The sequence below is a fragment of the Microcaecilia unicolor genome, chromosome 11 (genome assembly GCF_901765095.1).
Source record: "Microcaecilia unicolor chromosome 11, aMicUni1.1, whole genome shotgun sequence".
In the NCBI taxonomy this organism is placed as follows: Eukaryota; Metazoa; Chordata; class Amphibia; order Gymnophiona; family Siphonopidae; genus Microcaecilia; species Microcaecilia unicolor.
This window is the reverse complement of record NC_044041.1, coordinates 7039084-7057512: the sequence shown is the minus strand read 5'-3', so window position 1 is coordinate 7057512 and position 18429 is coordinate 7039084. Positions and strand designations below refer to the sequence as shown.

General features: G+C 43.7%; 1 protein-coding gene across 1 annotated transcript in view; it reads left to right on the top strand.

Moving 5' to 3' along the window:
* The window catches only part of RNFT2 (ring finger protein, transmembrane 2), a 94419-nt gene that overhangs the window by 62700 nt on the left and 13290 nt on the right, over window positions 1-18429 (top strand). The window contains 2 exon segments of the mRNA XM_030219810.1: window positions 14093-14107; window positions 14109-14243. Coding sequence (XP_030075670.1) covers window positions 14093-14107; window positions 14109-14243 — 150 coding nt within the window.

Here is an 18429-nt window from a genome sequence, read left to right as displayed (position 1 = left end):
ATGCTATTATATAAATAATCTAAATCTAGCTGCATATTAGATAGTTGTCCTTATTTTTAAAATGATTTTTCTGCTTTCGGGTACTTTTCCGTCTCAGCTAGGGGGTGTAATTCTAACACCCCCTCCTTAAAAATGCCAAATTGGATATCACCATCTAACTGTAGACCAGTAGCAATCATTCCACTCTTAGGTAAAGCGCTGGAAGGTTACATTGGTGAGTAAATATTGTCACATTATGTAATCAGGTTTGAGTGTTTGCATCCACTACACTTTGGGTTTAGGTGCTGGCAATTGTATCGGAGGCAAAGCCTTTATTTCTCGAGGTAGAGCAGCTGCTCTTGTAGAATTCGATCTTACTGCAGACTTTGATACAGTTGACCATCGGATTCTGCTTCACAGATTATCAGGCAAGGTATTGAATTGGATGAGTGAATTTTTGACTCATAGGCACTATAAAGTTAAAATGCTTAATAAATTCTCCACTGAGTGAATTTCACAGTCTGGGGTGCCCCAGGGCTCCCTACTTTCTCCCTCTCTTTCATGTTTATGGGGGCCCTTTTACTAAGCTGCATAGGTACCTACGTGGGCTCAACATGCGTCAATTTGGAGTTACCGCCTGGGTGGTAATTTTGATTTTTTACGTGTGTCCACTGCGTGTGCCGGAAAATAATTTTTATTTTCCGGCGTGCGTGCGGCGGAAACCGGGGCGGTAATCTTCATTCTACGTTCGGTCTCAGGCCGTTAAATCGCGGGAGGATTGTGAAAAATTACAAGAGGACCTTACAAGATTGGGAGACTAGGCGCCTAAATGGCAGATGACATTTAGTGTGAGCAAGTGCAAAGTGATGCATGTGGGAAAGAGGAACCCGAATTATAGCTACGTCATGCAAGGTTCCACGTTAGGAGTCACTGACCAAGAAAGGGATCTAGGTGTCGTCGTTGATGATACGTTGAAACCTTCTGCTCAGTGTGCTGCTGCGGCGGCTAAGAAAGCAAATAGAATGTTAGGTATTATTAGGAAAGGAATGGAAAACAAAAATGAAGATGTTATAATGCCTTTGTATCGCTCCATGGTGCGACCGCACCTCCAATATTGTGTTCAATTCTGGTCACCGTTTCTCAAAAAAAGATATAATGGAATTAAAAAAGGTGCAGAGAAGGGCGATGAAAATGATAAAGGGGATGGGACGACTTCCCTATGAGGAAAGGCTAAAGCGGCTAGGGCTCTTCAGCTTGGAGAAAAGGTGGCTGAGAGGAGATATGATAGAAGTCTATAAAATAATGAGTACAGTCTGTTTACGCTTTCCAAAAATACTAGGACTAGGGGGCATGCGATGAAGCTACAATGTAGTAAATTTAAAACTAATCGGAGAGAATTTTTCTTCACTGAACGTGTAATTAAACTCTGGAATTCATTGCCAGAGAATGTGGTAAAGGTGGTTAGCTTAGCGGAGTTTTAAAAAAGTTTGGACGGCTTCCTAAAGGAAAAGTCCATAGACCATTATTAAATAGACTTGGGGAAAATCCACTATTTCTGGGATAAGCAGTATAGAATGTTTTGTACATTTTTGGGATCTTGCCAGGTATTTGTGACCTGGATTGGCCACTGTTGGAAACAGGATGCTGGGCTTGATGGACCTTTGTTCTGTCCCAGCATGGCAATACTTATGTACTTATTTTGCCACACGTCCATTTCCGGCCAAAAAAAAAGGCATTTTTTGCAGGTACGCTGAAAAATGGACCTGCGTATGTCCAATACACACGTCTATACCAGCGCAGGCCATTTTTCAGCGCACCTTAGTCAAAGCCCTATCGCTTTAAATTGAATAACAATAAAAGCAAAGTATTATGGTTTAGCCACACCAATTCTACCACTCCAGTGGAATTACCATTCGCTAACAATATGGTATTGAAAGTGGAGATTTATTGAGTTCTTGGATTCTTTCGACACTACCCTGTCCTTGACACCTCAGGTCAATGCAAATCAGTATTTTTCAAATTACATTAGAACATAGTAGATGACGGCAGAGAAAGACCTGTACGGTCCATCCAGTCTGCCCACAAGATAAACTCATATGTGTTGCTTTATGTGTATACCTGACTTTGATTTGTATCTGCCATTTTCTGCCATTTCCAGGGCATAGACCGTAGAAGTCTGCCCAGCACTAGCCCCGCCTCCAAACCACTAGCCCCGCCTCCCACCACCGGCTCTGGCACAGACCGTATAAGTCTGCCCAGCACTATCCCAGCCTCCCACCACCGGCTCTGGCACAGACCGTAGAAGTCTGCCCAGCACTATCCCCGCCTCCCAACCACCAGCCCCGCCTCCCGATCTCGACTAAGCTCCTGAGGATCCATTCCTTCTGCACAGGATTCCTTTATGCTTATCCCACGCATGTTTGAATTCCGTTACCGTTTTCCTCTCCACCACCTCCCGCGGGAGGGCATTCCAAGCATCCACTACTCTCTCCGTGAAAAAATACTTCCTGACATTTTTCTTGAGTCTGCCCCCCTTCAATCTCATTTCATGTCCTCTACTTCTACCGCCTTCCCATCTCCGGAAAAGATCTGTTTGTGGATTAATACCTTTCAAATATCTGAACATCTGTATCATATCACCCCTGTTTCTCCTTTCCTCCAGGGTATACATGTTTAGTTCAGCAAGTCTCTCCTCATACGTCTTGTAACGCAAATCCCATACCATTCTTGTAGCTTTTCTTTGCACCGCTTCAATTCTTTTTACATCCTTAGCAAGATACGGCCTCCAAAACTGAACACAATACTCCAGGTGGGGCCTCGCCAAGTATCCACTCTTTGTTTACTGAAAAGCATTTTTCTATCCTTGTTCAGTCTGTGGTTCTCTTGTATTTGGATTATTGCGATGGATTATATTGCTTATTATCAATCCAGGCACTGTCCTGTCTACAGGTGGTGCAGAATTTTACGGTAAAGTTGATATTTGGCAAGAAAAGATCTGACCAGGCTGCTCTGTGTCTTTTGAGTCTGCACTGGTTGCCTGTGCAAGCTCGAATATTGTTTAAATTGGCATGCTGGGTATACAAATTATTTGATGGATTATGCCCAGATTACATAACTCCATCTACTTCCAGAGCCGGTGATTCACGCCTCCTTGACTTTCCCTCTATATCTGGAATAAAATATAAAAAGCCTTTACGGTTTTCTTTTATTTCAAGTGGTTCAGAACTGGAAATCCTTATCTCTTGAGCTTAAAATAATGCCCACATATTTCTTTTTTCAAAAAAAATTGAAAACTCATTTTTTTTCTCTGAAGTTTATTGATTTTTTTTTTCTCACAGAATTGTAATATGATCTTTTAAAAGTGTTGTAATGCATTTTGAACCAAATTTATTGGGAGTTGGCGGACTATAAAATACTTGTACATAAGTACATACTGGGAAAAGACCAAGGGTCCATCAAGCCCAGCATCCTGTCTCCGACAGCGGCCAATCCAGGCTTCAAGAACCCGGCTAAACCCATTAAAAAATTTTTTTTTTAAATAATGTTCAATGGACTTTTCCCTCAGAAATCTGTCCAAACCCCCTTAAACTCCGTAAGTCCAGCTGCTGTCACTACATTTTCCGGCAACGAGTTCCAGAGTCCAACTACACGCTGAGTAAAGAAAAACTTTCTCCTATTTGTTTTAAATCTACCACATTCTAGCTTCATCTTGTGTCCCCTGGTTCTATTATTGTTTGAAAGTGTAAACAAACGCTTCACATCTGTCCGCTCTATTCCGCTCATTATCATATAAAATACTTGTGCCACATTTTCTGCTCCACTGGGACTCAGGGAATATCATCCTTTGAGTCCGGTTTATTTTTAAATGTATTTTTTTTCTTACCTGGCTATAATGCAAAGAGCAGATGTAACGGTTCTTAAAGACTTTTTATATATATACTTAGGTATATATTTTACTTCTGGGCTCGTCTATTGCATGTCTGCTGTGTTCCTTGTATTTTCCTGGCTTCTACAGCTTGGGATGATGTAGGAATAACCTACCAGTGTGGAGACCAGTCCGTGGAGCATACATGGAGGGCAGTGCTAGAAACAGGGGGAGAGGCTGGGTAGATGAACCTGGATAGGGCTACCTGTAGTGAAAACAAAAATGTTCTTCCTATTTGTTTTAAAAGTATTTCCATGTAATTTTGTTGAGTGTCCCCCAGAGGTGCTTGAAAAGGTGAAATGTATAGGTGCCAAACTCCTTTAAGTTTATTGATTTATTTGTTGCATTTGTATCCCACATTTTCCCACCTATTTGCAGGCTCAATGTGGCTTACATTGTGCCGGAGTGGCGATCGCCGTTTCCGGGTTGAGAAATACATAGTGATATTGCATTAGATATTGCAGGACCCCTACGAGAGAAACTACACTGGCTCCCACTCAAAGAGCGCATCACGTTCAAAATATGTACCCTAGTACATAAAATCATCCATGGCGATGCCCCAGCCTACATGTCAGACTTGATAGACCTACCACCCAGGAATGCTAGAAGATCATCTCGCACATTCCTCAATCTTCATTTTCCCAACTGTAAAGGTCTAAAATATAAATGAATGCACGCATCAACCTTTTCCTATATGAGTACGCAATTCTGGAACGCACTGCCACGCAACCTAAGAACGACCTATGAACTGACCAACTTCCGTAAACTACTAAAGACCCATCTCTTCGACAAGATATACCACAAAGATCAAATCATGTGAAACTCCCACTTATATCCAGGAATGTTAATAATGCCCTCTATTATATTACTATCATGTATTCAATTACCATGCAATCCAACATCCTTCTGTAACACCAATTGTCTATTCTCTTCTCATTTCCATTATCCATGATGTATTGTAAGCCACATTGCGCCTGCAAAGAGGTGGGAAAATGTGGGATACAAATGCAATAAATAAATAAATAAATAAATGATAAGGTAAATGACAAAGTAGCTTTGCATTAAAGTTCATAAATTATAGAGTAGATTATAGAGTAAGTTAGACAATCAAATATAGAAAGTTCATATCCTGCATAAGAAGTAGAGTGGTATTGAGTAGTTCGTAGCGTTCATTAGTGGCTGCGTAAATGAAGCAGTCAAGCGTAGAGAGTTCCGTTTGTCTAGTTTTGGTGAAGTTTTGTTTCTAGTATTTAGGATGGGTCATTGTGGTATGCTTTTTTGAACAGGTTGGTTTTCAGTAGTTTTCGGAAGATTGTTAGGTCTTGCATTGTTTTTATAACATTTAACAAGTTAAGCGTCTGTGTCATGAATATTGGCACTAACTTGACCACCACTTTTCTCATTTTTAAGCTTTTGTCAGTTTGATAAAGATAATTTGGGGTATAAAACTTAGAGGTGTGTTTACTCTAAGGTGTGTTAGCGTTTCTAACGCACCCTTAAATTTAAGGCGCATTAAACGCTAATGCGCCTATACATTTCTATGGGCGTGTTACCGTTTAATGCGCGTTAAAAACGCTAGCGTGCCCATAATGCACCTTTAGTAAACATAGGCGTTGGATTGTAAATCCTCCAGTAATAGAGAAATACATACAGTACCTGATTGTAACTCGTCTTTAGTTACTGCTGAGAATGGTGTGAGCTAAATCCCAACTTCCCAGCTATGGGTGAGAATAAGCGATAAAGAAATCTGAATAATTTAAAAATTGTAGCTGGTGGAATAAAACCTCGATTGCTGGATTAGCTGGGGCTTCAACAACAACGCCAGTAATTGGGAAGTAGGACCAGTGCCGGGCAGACTTCTAGGGTCTGTGCCCCAAAATTGGCAGAGAAAGACGGAGATAAAGTCTACCAGTATTTAATCTTGAAGAAGTGGAACCTGTGCAGAGTTGCCAGATTCAACTCCGGTCACATTAGTACATAAGTACATAAGTACATAAGTACATAAGTAGTGCCATACTGGGAAAGACCAAAGGTCCATCTAGCCCAGCATCCTGTCACCGACAGTGGCCAATCCAGGTCAAGGGCACCTGGCACGCTCCCCAAACGTAAAAACATTCCAGACAAGTTATACCTAAAAATGCGGAATTTTTCCAAGTCCATTTAATAGCGGTCTATGGACTTGTCCTTTAGGAATCTATCTAACCCCTTTTTAAACTCCGTCAAGCTAACCGCCCGTACCACGTTCTCCGGCAACGAATTCCAGAGTCTAATTACACGTTGGGTGAAGAAACATTTTCTCCGATTCGTTTTAAATTTACCACACTGTAGCTTCAACTCATGCCCTCTAGTCCTAGTATTTTTGGATAGCGTGAACAGTCGCTTCACATCCACCCGATCCATTCCACTCATTATTTTATACACTTCTATCATATCTCCCCTCAGCCGTCTCTTCTCCAAGCTGAAAAGCCCTAGCCTTCTCAGCCTCTCTTCGTAGGAAAGTCGTCCCATCCCCACTATCATTTTCGTCGCCCTTCGCTGTACCTTTTCCAATTCTACTATATCTTTTTTGAGATACGGAGACCAGTACTGAACACAATACTCCAGGTGCGGTCGCACCATGGAGCGATACAACGGCATTATAACATCCGCACACCTGGACTCCATACCCTTCCTAATAACACCCAACATTCTATTCGCTTTCCTAGCCGCAGCAGCACACTGAGCAGAAGGTTTCAGCGTATCATCGACGACGACACCCAGATCCCTTTCTTGATCCGTAACTCCTAACGCGGAACCTTGCAAGACGTAGCTATAATTCGGGTTCCTCTTACCCACATGCATCACTTTGCACTTGTCAACATTGAACTTCATCTGCCACTTGCACGCCCATTCTCCCAGTCTCGCAAGGTCCTCCTGTAATCGTTCACATTTCCTCCTGCGACTTGACGACCCTGAATAATTTTGTGTCATCGGCGAATTTAATTACCTCACTAGTTATTTCCATCTCTAGGTCATTTATAACATACATTAAAAAGCAACGGACCCAGCACAGACCCCTGCGGGACCCCACTAACTACCCTCCTCCACTGAGAATACTGGCCACGCAATCCTACTCTCTGCTTCCTATCTTTCAACCAGTTCTTAATCCATAATAATACCCTACCTCCGATTCCATGACTCTGCAATTTCTTCAGGAGTCTTTCGTGCGGCACTTTGTCAAACGCCTTCTTTAAATCCAGATATACAATATCAACCGGCTCCCCATTGTCCACATGTTTGCTTACCCCCTCAAAAAAATGCATTAGATTGGTGAGGCAAGACTTCCCTTCACTAAATCCGTGCTGACTTTGTCTCATCAGTCCATGTTTTTGTATATGCTCTGCAATTTTATTCTTAATAATAGCCTCCACCATCTTGCCCGGCACCGACGTCAGACTCACTCATTGTTGGGCAGACTGGATGGACTGTGTGCTCTGCCGACATTCACTTCGGGGGGGGGGGGGGGGTCTTTTACGAAGCGGTGGTAAGCCCAACGCGAGCTTACCACTCGCTAATCCAGAACTACCGCCAGGCTACCGCAGCACCCTGGTGGTAGTTTTCCCCCCCCCCCCCCCCCCCAGCACGTGCCACTTCTGGCGCTACAAAAAATGTTTATTTTTATAGTGCCAGTGTTTACCCGGCGGTAATCGGACACTCAATGAGTGGCAGTAAGTGCCCCCCCCCCCCCAAAAAAAATGGCTGAGAGGCAAGATACTTTCACAGCGGCGGCGGTAGCGGCTGTGGCGGGGAGGCATGCCAAAATGTGCCCACCCACCTTGGGCTCTGCCCCCCCCCCCCCCCCTCCGTCAAGGTCTGGCTATGCCCCTGCTCAACACTCATCAAAAACACATGCTGCAGGCCCCCTTTTTACCTCATCTTGGTAAAAGGACCCCCTATGTTACCATTTTATGTTTGGCTCTAGAGTACAGGGATTCTGTTGATGTTCTGAGTACTGCAGCCTACTTAGATTTCAGCAAGGTTTTTGACACGGTTCCCCACAGGAGGCTCTTAAATAAACTAGACGGCCTGAAGATAGGACCCGAAGTGGTGAACTGGATTAGGAACTGGTTGACGGACAGACGCCAGAGGGTAGTGGTGAATGGAGTTCACTCGGAGGAGGGAAAGGTGAGTAGTGGAGTGCCTCAGGGATCGGTGCTGGGGCCGATTCTGTTCAATATATTTGTGAGTGACATTGCCGAGGGGTTACAAGGTAAGGTTTGCCTTTTTGCGGATGACACCAAGATTTCCAACAGAGTGGACACCCCGGAGGGTGTGGAAAACATGAAAAAAGATCTGAAGAAGCTAGAAGAATGGTCTAACGTTTGGCAATTAAAATTCAATGCGAAGAAATGCAAAGTGATGCACTTGGGGAGTAGAAATCCAAGGGAGACGTATGTGTTAGGCGGGGAGAGTCTGATAGGCACGGACGGGGAGAGGGATCTTGGGGTGATAGTATATGAGGACCTGAAGGCGACGAAACAGTGCGACAAGGCGGTGGCAGTAGCTAGAAGATTGCTAGGCTGTATAGAGAGAGGAGTGACCAGCAGAAGAAAGGAGGTTTTAATCCCCCTGTATAAGACGTTGGTGAGGCCCCACCTGGAGTATTGTGTTCAGTTTTGGAGGCCGTATCTTGCGAAGGATGTTAAAAAAATGGAAGCGGTGCAAAGAAAAGCTACGAGGATGGTATGGGATTTACGTTCCAAGACATATAAAGAAAGGCTTGCTGACCTGAACATGTACACCCTGGAGGAAAGGAGGAACAGGGGTGATATGATACAGACGTTCAAATATTTGAAAGGTATAAATCCGCAAACGCACCTTTTCCGGAGATGGGAAGGCGGTAGAACGAGAGGACATGAAATGAGATTGAAGGGGGCAGACTCAGGAAAGATGTCAGGAAGTATTTTTCACGGACGAGGGTGGTGGACGCTTGGAATGCCCTCCCGCGGGAGGTGGTGGAGATGAAAACGGTAACGGAGTTCAAACATGCGTGGGATATGCATAGAGGAATCCTGTGCAGAAGGAATGGATCCTCAGAAGCTTAGCTGAAATTGGGTGGCGGAGCAGTTGGGGGGAAGAGGGGGTGGTGGTTGGGAGGCGAGGATAGGGGAGGGCAGACTCATACGGTCTGTACCAGAGCCGGTGATGGGAGGCGGGACTGGTGGTTGGGAGGCGAGAATTACTGCTGGGCAGACTTATATGGTCTGTGCCCTGAAAAGGACAGGTACAAATTCAAGGTAAGGTATACACATATGAGTTTGTCATGGGCAGACTGGATGGACCATGCAGGTCTTTATCTGCCGTCATCTACTATGTTACTATGTTACTAGCCTGAGACTGTGTCTACCATCGTTCCTCCGGTGATTGACCTCTAAGATGTTGGAGGAGTCTGTCTTGGACAAGGTTTCTCTTCTTCATCTTTCTTAGTCAGGGGGTTTAATGGGAGGACTATGCAATTGTGAGTCAATGGGGAAGAGTTATCTTCGACTCCTCTCTCTCCTTCTCTGCTCATATTCAACAAATCGCCAAAACCTGTCGCTTTTTTATCTTCAACATTAGCAAAATTCGCCCCTTCCTTTCTGAACACGCCACCAAAACCCTTATTCACACCCTTGTTACTTCTTGCTTGGACTATTGCAATTTACTTCTCACTGGTCTTCCGCTCAATCATCTTTCTCCTCTCCAATCTGTCCAGAATTCTGCAGCTCAACTTATTTTCCGCCAGAATCGCTATGCCTACACTAGCCCACTTCTCAAATCTCTTCACTGGCTCCCTGTCCGCTTCCGTATACAGTTCAAACTCCTCTTGCTGACCTTTAAATGCATCCACTCTATGACCCCTCACTACCTCTCCTCTCTCATCTCTGCCTACATTCCTCCCCGTGAACTCCGCTCTCTGAACAAATCTCTCTTGTCGTCCCCCTTCTCCTCCACCGCTAACTCCAGACTTCGTTCCTTTTGTCTTGCGGCACCTTATGCCTGGACTAGACTTCCTGAGCCTGTACGTCTAGTTCCATCTCTACCTGTTTTTAAATCTATGCTGAAAACCCACCTTTTCACTACTGCCTTTGGCTCCTAACCACTGCTCATTTGCCCCTCCTCCTCCCTGTTCCTCTTTACCCTGTAATTCCCTTGCCCGTAATGTCTTGTCTGTCTGTTTTACCTAGATTGTAAGCTCTTTGAGCAGGAACTGTCTCTCTGTGTCAGGTGTTCAGCGCTGCGTGCGTCTGGTAGCGCTATATAAATGCTATTAGTAGTAGTAGTAGAATGTGTGTGTGCCATATGCAGGCAGCACAGAGAGGATGTGACATGCATGATTTTTGTATGTAGCTGGCATACATTTCTGAAGGGGGGGGGGGGGTGTCATAAAATCGTGGATAGGAAACCTGGTTTTGATTCTTGAGGTTTTCAGCAGATTTGAGAGCAGATGTTATTTTTGGGCCAGGGAAGGGGGTTACAAATGGGGACAGCGATGACCACGAGCAGGGACAGAGCAGGGTGTCTGTCCTGTTTGTCTGCTTCTTTGTTGCAGAAATCTTTTGACCACAGACATTAATAGAAACTGTAGTCAAGCTTTTGCTTATATATAAGACATTTTTGGGATGAAGAGCAGTACGAGACCGGGGGTTGGGTTGCTTTAGAAAAATAAGTGACAGCCCATTTTTTAGCAAGCCTTAAACCTACGGATCTGATACTAGAATCAGGTTTTTATTGTAATGAATCGTGGCTCTGTGCTTCAGAGGCAGAGATGCTGATTTAGTAAATTGCCTGCATTTAGCTTTCTAGATTGTTTGCTGCTACAGTTTTTGTGATGTGCTGCCACAAGGGATTAAATGGGAGGAGGGAGGGGAGAGACAGAGATACAAATAAAAAAAAAAAAAAAGAAAAACAGGCCTTCTAGCAGTAAGAAGTGTGACCTCACTCCCTGTCCCAAGGGGAACATGAGATCATAAGAATGCCAAAGCTCTGAACGATTAGGTTTTTTTTTTTTTTCCCCTATCAGGCAGGCGGAATAGAGGCACGAGAGCCTGCGGAATGATCTCATCCCCGCAGGGCTGAAATGTGGGGTGGGGGAGGAGGAGGAAGGCACCTGCTCAGAGATTGTCCTGGGTGACTGAGAAGGGCCCATGTCCGACTCCTGGCCAGAGGCGATTAGTGAGCACGGTCTGAGATAGCATCACTGAACATTACCGAGTTAAATGCGCTACTTGACTATCGAGGGTTTTCTCAGATTATTCAGGGCACACACGTCTGTACTTAGGGCTAATTTATTGAGCAGGGGGCTCAGTTTTAATGGACCTTATAGAGAGGTTTCCTTATCCAGGCTAAGGGTGCTTCAGGCAGAATTAATCTCCTTCCCAGGCTGAAAGTCTGCGAGAAAAAGATTCCTTGGACACAATTCTGTTTATTTTTTCTGTATTTCAAGGGTTTTAATGTTGAGAGCAACCGCACCTGCCCGAGACAAAGTAAAAAGAGAGAACAGTTTCTTTCCTCACTACCAGCCCCAGCCCTCTGTATTTACCCTTTGATAAATCAGCACATTTGTAATTTTATTTATTTATTTATTACATTTGTATCCCACCTTTTCCCACTCATTAGTAGGCTCAAAGTGGCTTACATCGTTCCGGAGAGGTGGTTACAGACTCCGGTGTGACAAATACAGTATAGAGTTACTATTACGGTGACAAGCACAGTAAAGACGTATCTGTAAATAGGTTGGGGTGATTCAGACAAAATGTTAGGGTGTGATCATGCGTCGGGGTTGAAAACTGTCCATTTCCTGATTAAAATGCCACATTTCATTATTCGGTGTTTATGTCAGATACTGTGGGGTTTGCCTTCTTGAACAGGTGAGTTTTTAGAGTTTTTTTTCGGAATGCTAGATGATTGTTCGTAGATTATTTATTTATTTATTTATTTGTTACATTTGTATCCCACATTTTCCCACCTATTTGCAGGCTCAATGTGGCTTACATAGTACCGTGGTGACGATCGCCAATTCCGGTAGGAGAAATACAGAGTGGTCAAGTGTTAATGTTCATAGATGATAAGAGTATTTTAAGTAATCAGGAGAGAGAGAGTTCAGTTTTCATTATCATGCTGGATGTGTTCCTTTGGCAGATGGGTGTTTTTTTTCTGTATATCAGTGATGGTGGGTGGGACGAGATCTAGGAGAGGAGATTTGAGATGAATTTTTTTTTTTTTTTAATTTCTTTTGTGTATTTGGTAGGTTAAGTAAATTCTTTTGCATTGTCTGTTACTTTTGTAAACATACAGTTCTATGAAGTTGTTCACTGCCCTTAGCAGGTTTTTGGAAAATGGGTTACAAATGAAAATAAATAAAGAAGCAGGTGGGGGAAAGGAAATGGGACTTGATATACTGCCTTTCTGTGGTTTTTGCAACTACATTCAGTGGTTTACATATATTCAGGTACTTATTTTGTACCAGGGGCAATGGAGGGTTAAGTGACTTGCCCAAGGTCACAAGGAGCTGCAGTGGGAATTGAACTCTGTTCCCCAGGATCAAAGTCCACTGCACTAACCACTAGGCTACTCCTCCACTCATTCCACCAATAAGAGCCAACCTCATCAGTGATGTCACAATGGCTTAAAGTCCATTGCACTAACCACTAGGCTACTCCTACACTCATTCCACCAATAAGAGCCAATCTCATCAGTGATGTCACAATGGCTTGATTGCTCAATACTTGGCTCACTTCTGATATTGTGATGTCATAAGGGAAAGGGGGAAAGGGAAATGGGACTTGATCTACTGCCTTTCTGAGCTTTTTGCAACTACATTCAAAGCGGCTTACATGTATTCAGGTACTTATTTTGTACCAGGGCAATGGAGGGTTAAGTGACTTGCCAGAGTCACAAGGAGCTGCAGTGGGAATTGAACTCAGTTCCCCAGGATCAAAGTCCACGCACTAACCACTAGGCTACTCCTGCACATCATTCCACCAAATAGAGCCCAACACTCATCAAGTGATGTCACAATGTGGCTGATTTGCCCGAGACTGGGGCTCCATCTGATATTGTGATGTCATAAGGGAAAGGGAAATGGGTACTTTATACTGCCTGTCTATGCGGTTTTGGGGAAAATCATTCAAAAGGCGGTTTACATATATTCAGGTACTTATTTTGTACCCAGGGGCAAGGAGGGTTAAGTGACCATTGCCCCAGAGTCAGCAAGGGAGCTGGCAGTGGGAACTGAACCCAGTTCCCAAGATCAAAGTCCAGTGCACTAACCACTAGGCTACTCCTCATTACCAAATGCAGTGCAATGCAATTCAGCACAGGACAAATTGGAAACAATATAATGAGGGGGTAATTTTTGAAAATATACATGTTGCCTATAAGTGGATCCTTTGTCCTTGTGATCTTCAGTGAGTTTCAAGGGAAACCCAGCACAGAGTTTCCTTTGGCAAATTCTTGGGCTATCGTACCACAGACTTGACAAGACAGCTAAAGTCTGTGCTGTAGAGTAATGCCTGGGAATTTCAAATTGACGGCACGCATCTACGCGTGGCCCGCCGCATTCCAAAAAATGGATTACGCTCATTACCGTGGGGCTCTTTCGGTGATTCCTTTTTGGTGCGCGGCTGAAAAATAAGTTTTATATTCGACTTTACCGCTAGGTCAGTGGCTGTCGGTAAGGTCGCAGACCCAAATGGATTCGCGGCATTTCGATTTTGCCGCATGTCCATTTTCAGCAAAAAGTTTAAAAAGGCCTTTTTTTTACAGGCGTGCTGAAAAATGGATCGACGCGCGCCCAAAACCCACGCCTACACTATTGCAAGCCATCATTCAGCACACCGTAGTAAAAGGACCCCTGAAATGTCTTGGCTGTGCTTCTCTGTTCATGGGTACTTTTACCTACAAAATGGGAGGGCCAATAACCCATCAACAGTTCTCTGTTAAAAAAAACAAAACTGGTTACTTGGGTAAAATCATTGCAAAATTGCTCTCTCAGGTTCACTTTGTCTCACAACAAAGATTGCACACAGTTGTAAATCGGGGGCAGAATAAAAGACAGGGAAACTAAGGTTATTGGGCCTCGATATTGAATGCACTTCAGTTTTACCTCCTTTAAATAACAGTCTGTGTACTGGAAAATGTTTCTGACAGTGATTTTGTGTTTTACAGGGAAAATTTTACCTGCATAATTGAAGAGCTGAGCCAGCTGTTCCGCACCCTTGTCCCAGTTCAGCTGTGGTATAAGTACATCGTGGGCAACGACCCCTCCAGCAGTTACTTTCTGGGAGGGATTCTGATCATACTCTACAGTCTGTGTAAGGTGAGCCACCCAGCTTCAGGATGGTGGAGGAAGCACGGCGACACCAACATAGCAATATTTACCTTGTACAGTGAGAACCGTGTTGAGCCCACCCTAAGCTTTCTTCCCTTAATATCATGGTGATCTAAACGTGGGTGCTAGAAGCAATTACTGCCCCACATTAAGGGCCGCCTTTTACTAAGCCGCGTAAGCGTCTACGCGCTCCTGACGCGTGCCAAAATGGAGGTTACCGCACAGCTACCGTGTGGCTCTTGTGGTAATTTCATTTTGGTGTGATCCGAAAATACATGACAGACCTCATAGATCTACCAACCAGAAACAGAATCGATCATCACGATCATACTACATAAGTAATAAGTACATAAGTAGTGACCATACTGGGAAAGACCAAAGGTCCATCTAGCCCAGCATCCTGTCACCGACATGGCCAATCCAGGTCAAGGGCACCTGGCACGCTCCCCAAACGTAAAAACAGTCCAGACAAGTATACCCTAAAAATGCGGAATTTTTCCAAGTCTATTTAATAGCGGTCTATGGACTTGTCCTTTAGGAATCTATCTAACCCCTTTTTAAACTCCGTCAGCTAACCGCCCGTACCACGTTCTCCGGCAACGAATTCCAGAGTCTAATTACACGTTGGGTGAGAGAAAAATTTTCTCCGATTCGTTTTAAATTTACACCACTGTAGCTTCAACTCATGCCCTCTAGTCCTAGTATTTTTGGATAGCGTGCAACAGTCGCTTCACATCCACCGATCCATTCCACTCATTATTTTATACACTTCTATCATATCTCCCCTCAGCCGTCTCTTCTCCAAGCTGAAAAGCCCTAGCCTTCTCAGCCCTCTTCATAGGAAAGTCGTCCCCATCCCCACTATCATTTTCGTCGCCCTTCGCTGTACCTTTTCCAATTCTACTATATCTTTTTTGAGATACGGAGACCAGTACTGAACACAATACTCCAGGTGCGGTCGCACCATGGAGCGATACAACGGCATTATAACATCCGCACACCTGGACTCCATACCCTTCCTAATAACACCCAACATTCTATTCGCTTTCCTAGCCGCAGCAGCACACTGAGCAGAAGGTTTCAGCGTATCATCGACGACGACGGACGACACCCTATTACACCCAAATTGCAAAGGACTTAAGTACAAAACAACTTACGCATCCAGCTTCTCCTACGTAAGCGCACAACTATGGAATGGACTCCCAAAAGCTGTGAAAATAATCCATGACCATCTAAACTCAGGAAATCACTAAAACCAACCTCTTCAAAAAGGCCTTATCTCACCGATCCAACGTAAATCCCACACCCAGCAACACAGCATAACCAATGATCGTACTGGACAATACACAATCTTCACTCCCTCGACCTTCATGGTACCTGATACCAACTACCTCATTCGACCCACAACATAACCTCGTATTTGTTATTAACCGACTGGGCCTTTACGTATTACGTAAGCCACGATTGAGCCTGCAAATAGGTGGGAAAATGTGGGATACAAATGTAACAAATAAATAAAATAAATTATTGGATGCACACCAAGTGCAATTTGGCACGCATAGGTCGTTACCGCCTGGTTACTGCGTGATATTTTACTGCTAGGTCAATGACCGGCGGTAATGTCTCAGACCTAAAATGAACGCACAGCAATTTGATTTTGCCGCACGTCCGGTTTTCGGCAAAAAGTTTTAAAAAGGCCTTTTTTTACAGGTGCGCTGAAAAATGATTCTGCGCGCTCCCAAAACCTGCGTCTACACTACCGCAAGCCATTTTTCAGCGCATGTTTGTAAAAGGAACCCCCATGAGCGTAGAATGCTCAGAGGCTGTAGCGCAGGAGACAACGATGTGCGCTAAGATTAGCGCAAATAGAGGTCCTTTTACTAAGCTGCGCTGGAAAAATGTCCTGCGGTAGTGTAGACGCGGGTTTTGGCCGCACACAGGATCATTTTATTTATTTATTATTGCTGCACTTGTATCCACATTTTCCCACCTATTTGGCAGGCTTCCAATGTGGCTTACAAAGGTATAGCAACATGTACACATTATAGGATAAGAATTTCAAATATAGATACAGATGGGTAATAGAATATCAAAGCAATCATATTAATGATAAATAATTTTACAATTATTACAAATAAGAGTGCAGAAGTAAACCATATTGATTGGAAGTGGATTGAAAGATCAACATAACTAACGATATCAGGACAAGATATAATATTCAGCATGAGGATGTAATTAGGATGGACAGATAGGAGGGTTCCTTAATTTTTTTAGCACACTTGTAAAAAATGCCTTTTTGGGGGGGGGGGGGGGGGGGGGGGGGGGGGGGCGCCGAAAATGGACATGCGGCAAAATGAAAACTGCCACTCGTCCATTTTGGATCTGAGACCTTACATCCAGCCATTGACTTAGTGGTAAAATCTCATGCATTAACCCGGCAGTAACGGTGAACGCGTGTCAAAATGCCGATTACTGCCCACGCGCCAGAAATAAAAATACTTTCTGACACGCATATGGGACGCAAATCCAAAAATGAATTACCACCACAGGCCATATGCAGTAGCGGTCGGTAACTCAGAATTGACGTGCGTTGCTTACGCGGCTTAGGAAAAGGACCCCGTAGCATGCTAATGCAGTCAAACGGATATTATTGAGGTCATTTCCTATTCCCTTGCAATGCTCAGAGAACAGTGCGCAAAACAAAGCTACCTTAACGCTGAAAAAAATAGCGTAGTGAGAAGCGAATTTCCATCACCCCCTTGGGGTCCAGCATCTCTTTCCTTTTCCTTTTCCCTACCACAGGTCCAGTGGGAACCACTGCCATAAACCATAAAAAAATAAGGAATTTTTATCATGGTTTTCCTAGTGTTTCCTCCCTCCGACTTCATTTCATGACCTTTGTCCTTTAAGGGGATCATTTTCTACAATATAGTCCACAACTAAAAGCCATATTCTACATATGATTTATGAGCTGCTGATTTTTTTTAGAATTTCCTCCTATACTACTACTACTACTACTACTACTTAGCATTTCTATAGCGCTGCCAGGGTTACGCAGCGCTGTACAAGTTTAAACATGGGGAAGGACAGTCCCTGCTCAAGAGAGCTTACAATCTAAAGGTAACAAACTATGTAGTCAGTGTAGGTATCAGGAATGGGAAGGTGGTTAGGCACCAAAAGCAAGGGAGAAGAGATGGGCCTTGAGTAAGGACTTGAAAATGGGCAGGGAGGGCGCATGGCGTATGGGTTCAGGAAGTCTGTTCCAGGCATAAGGTGATGCGAGGCAGAAGGGGCGGAGTCTGGAGTTAGCGGTGGTGGAGAAGGGTACAGAAAGGAGTGAATAAAAATTAATATATGAATAAGAATTAATAGTGTTAAATACAGTATTATGTAAGTTTTTTATTTATTATTTATGATCTTTGTATGTGTTTGTTAAACTAATATTTTACGTATCATTGATTTTTGTGCCTGATGCAGCGTGCCGGCGAAACATGGCTGTGTTGGGTCTTTTTCAAATAAAATTGGCTTTTAATTTTGGAGGTTTTGCTCCTCTGTTGCACATTACGACTAACCTTCCATATTGGCTGTGTTTTTTGGGGAAGATCAAACAAGAAACAAAAAGCGGGGAGGAAAGTCCTCACGAAAAACAACAGCAATGAAAACAAAAAAGTGAGGACAAGTTGTGAAGGAAATCCAAAAAATGATAACTTTATTGGTGATCAAATAACGAGCCGACACGGCCATGTTTCGGCATCAAAGCCTGCATCAGGGGTCAAATAAATCTTCTTGGGTTGTCGCTTGATAAAAAAAAACAAAGAAAATATAGCATAGGAACTTCCTTAAAACGCAAGAATTGTGAAGCCAACTATGGAGCGCCTGTGTGGCAATACACAGAAATGACGTCAATAATATTATCAAGCGACAACCCAAGAAGATTTATTTGACCCCTGATGCAGGCTTTGATGCCGAAACACTGCCGGGTCGTTATTTGATCACCAATAAAGCTATCATTTTTTGGATTTCCTTCACAACTTGTCCTCACTTTTTTGTTTTCATTGGAATGCCCTTCCATGGGAGGTGGTGGAGATGAAAACGGTAACGGAATTCAAACATGCGTGGGATAAACATAAAGGAATCCTGTTCAGAAGGAATGGATCCTCAGGAGCTTAACCGA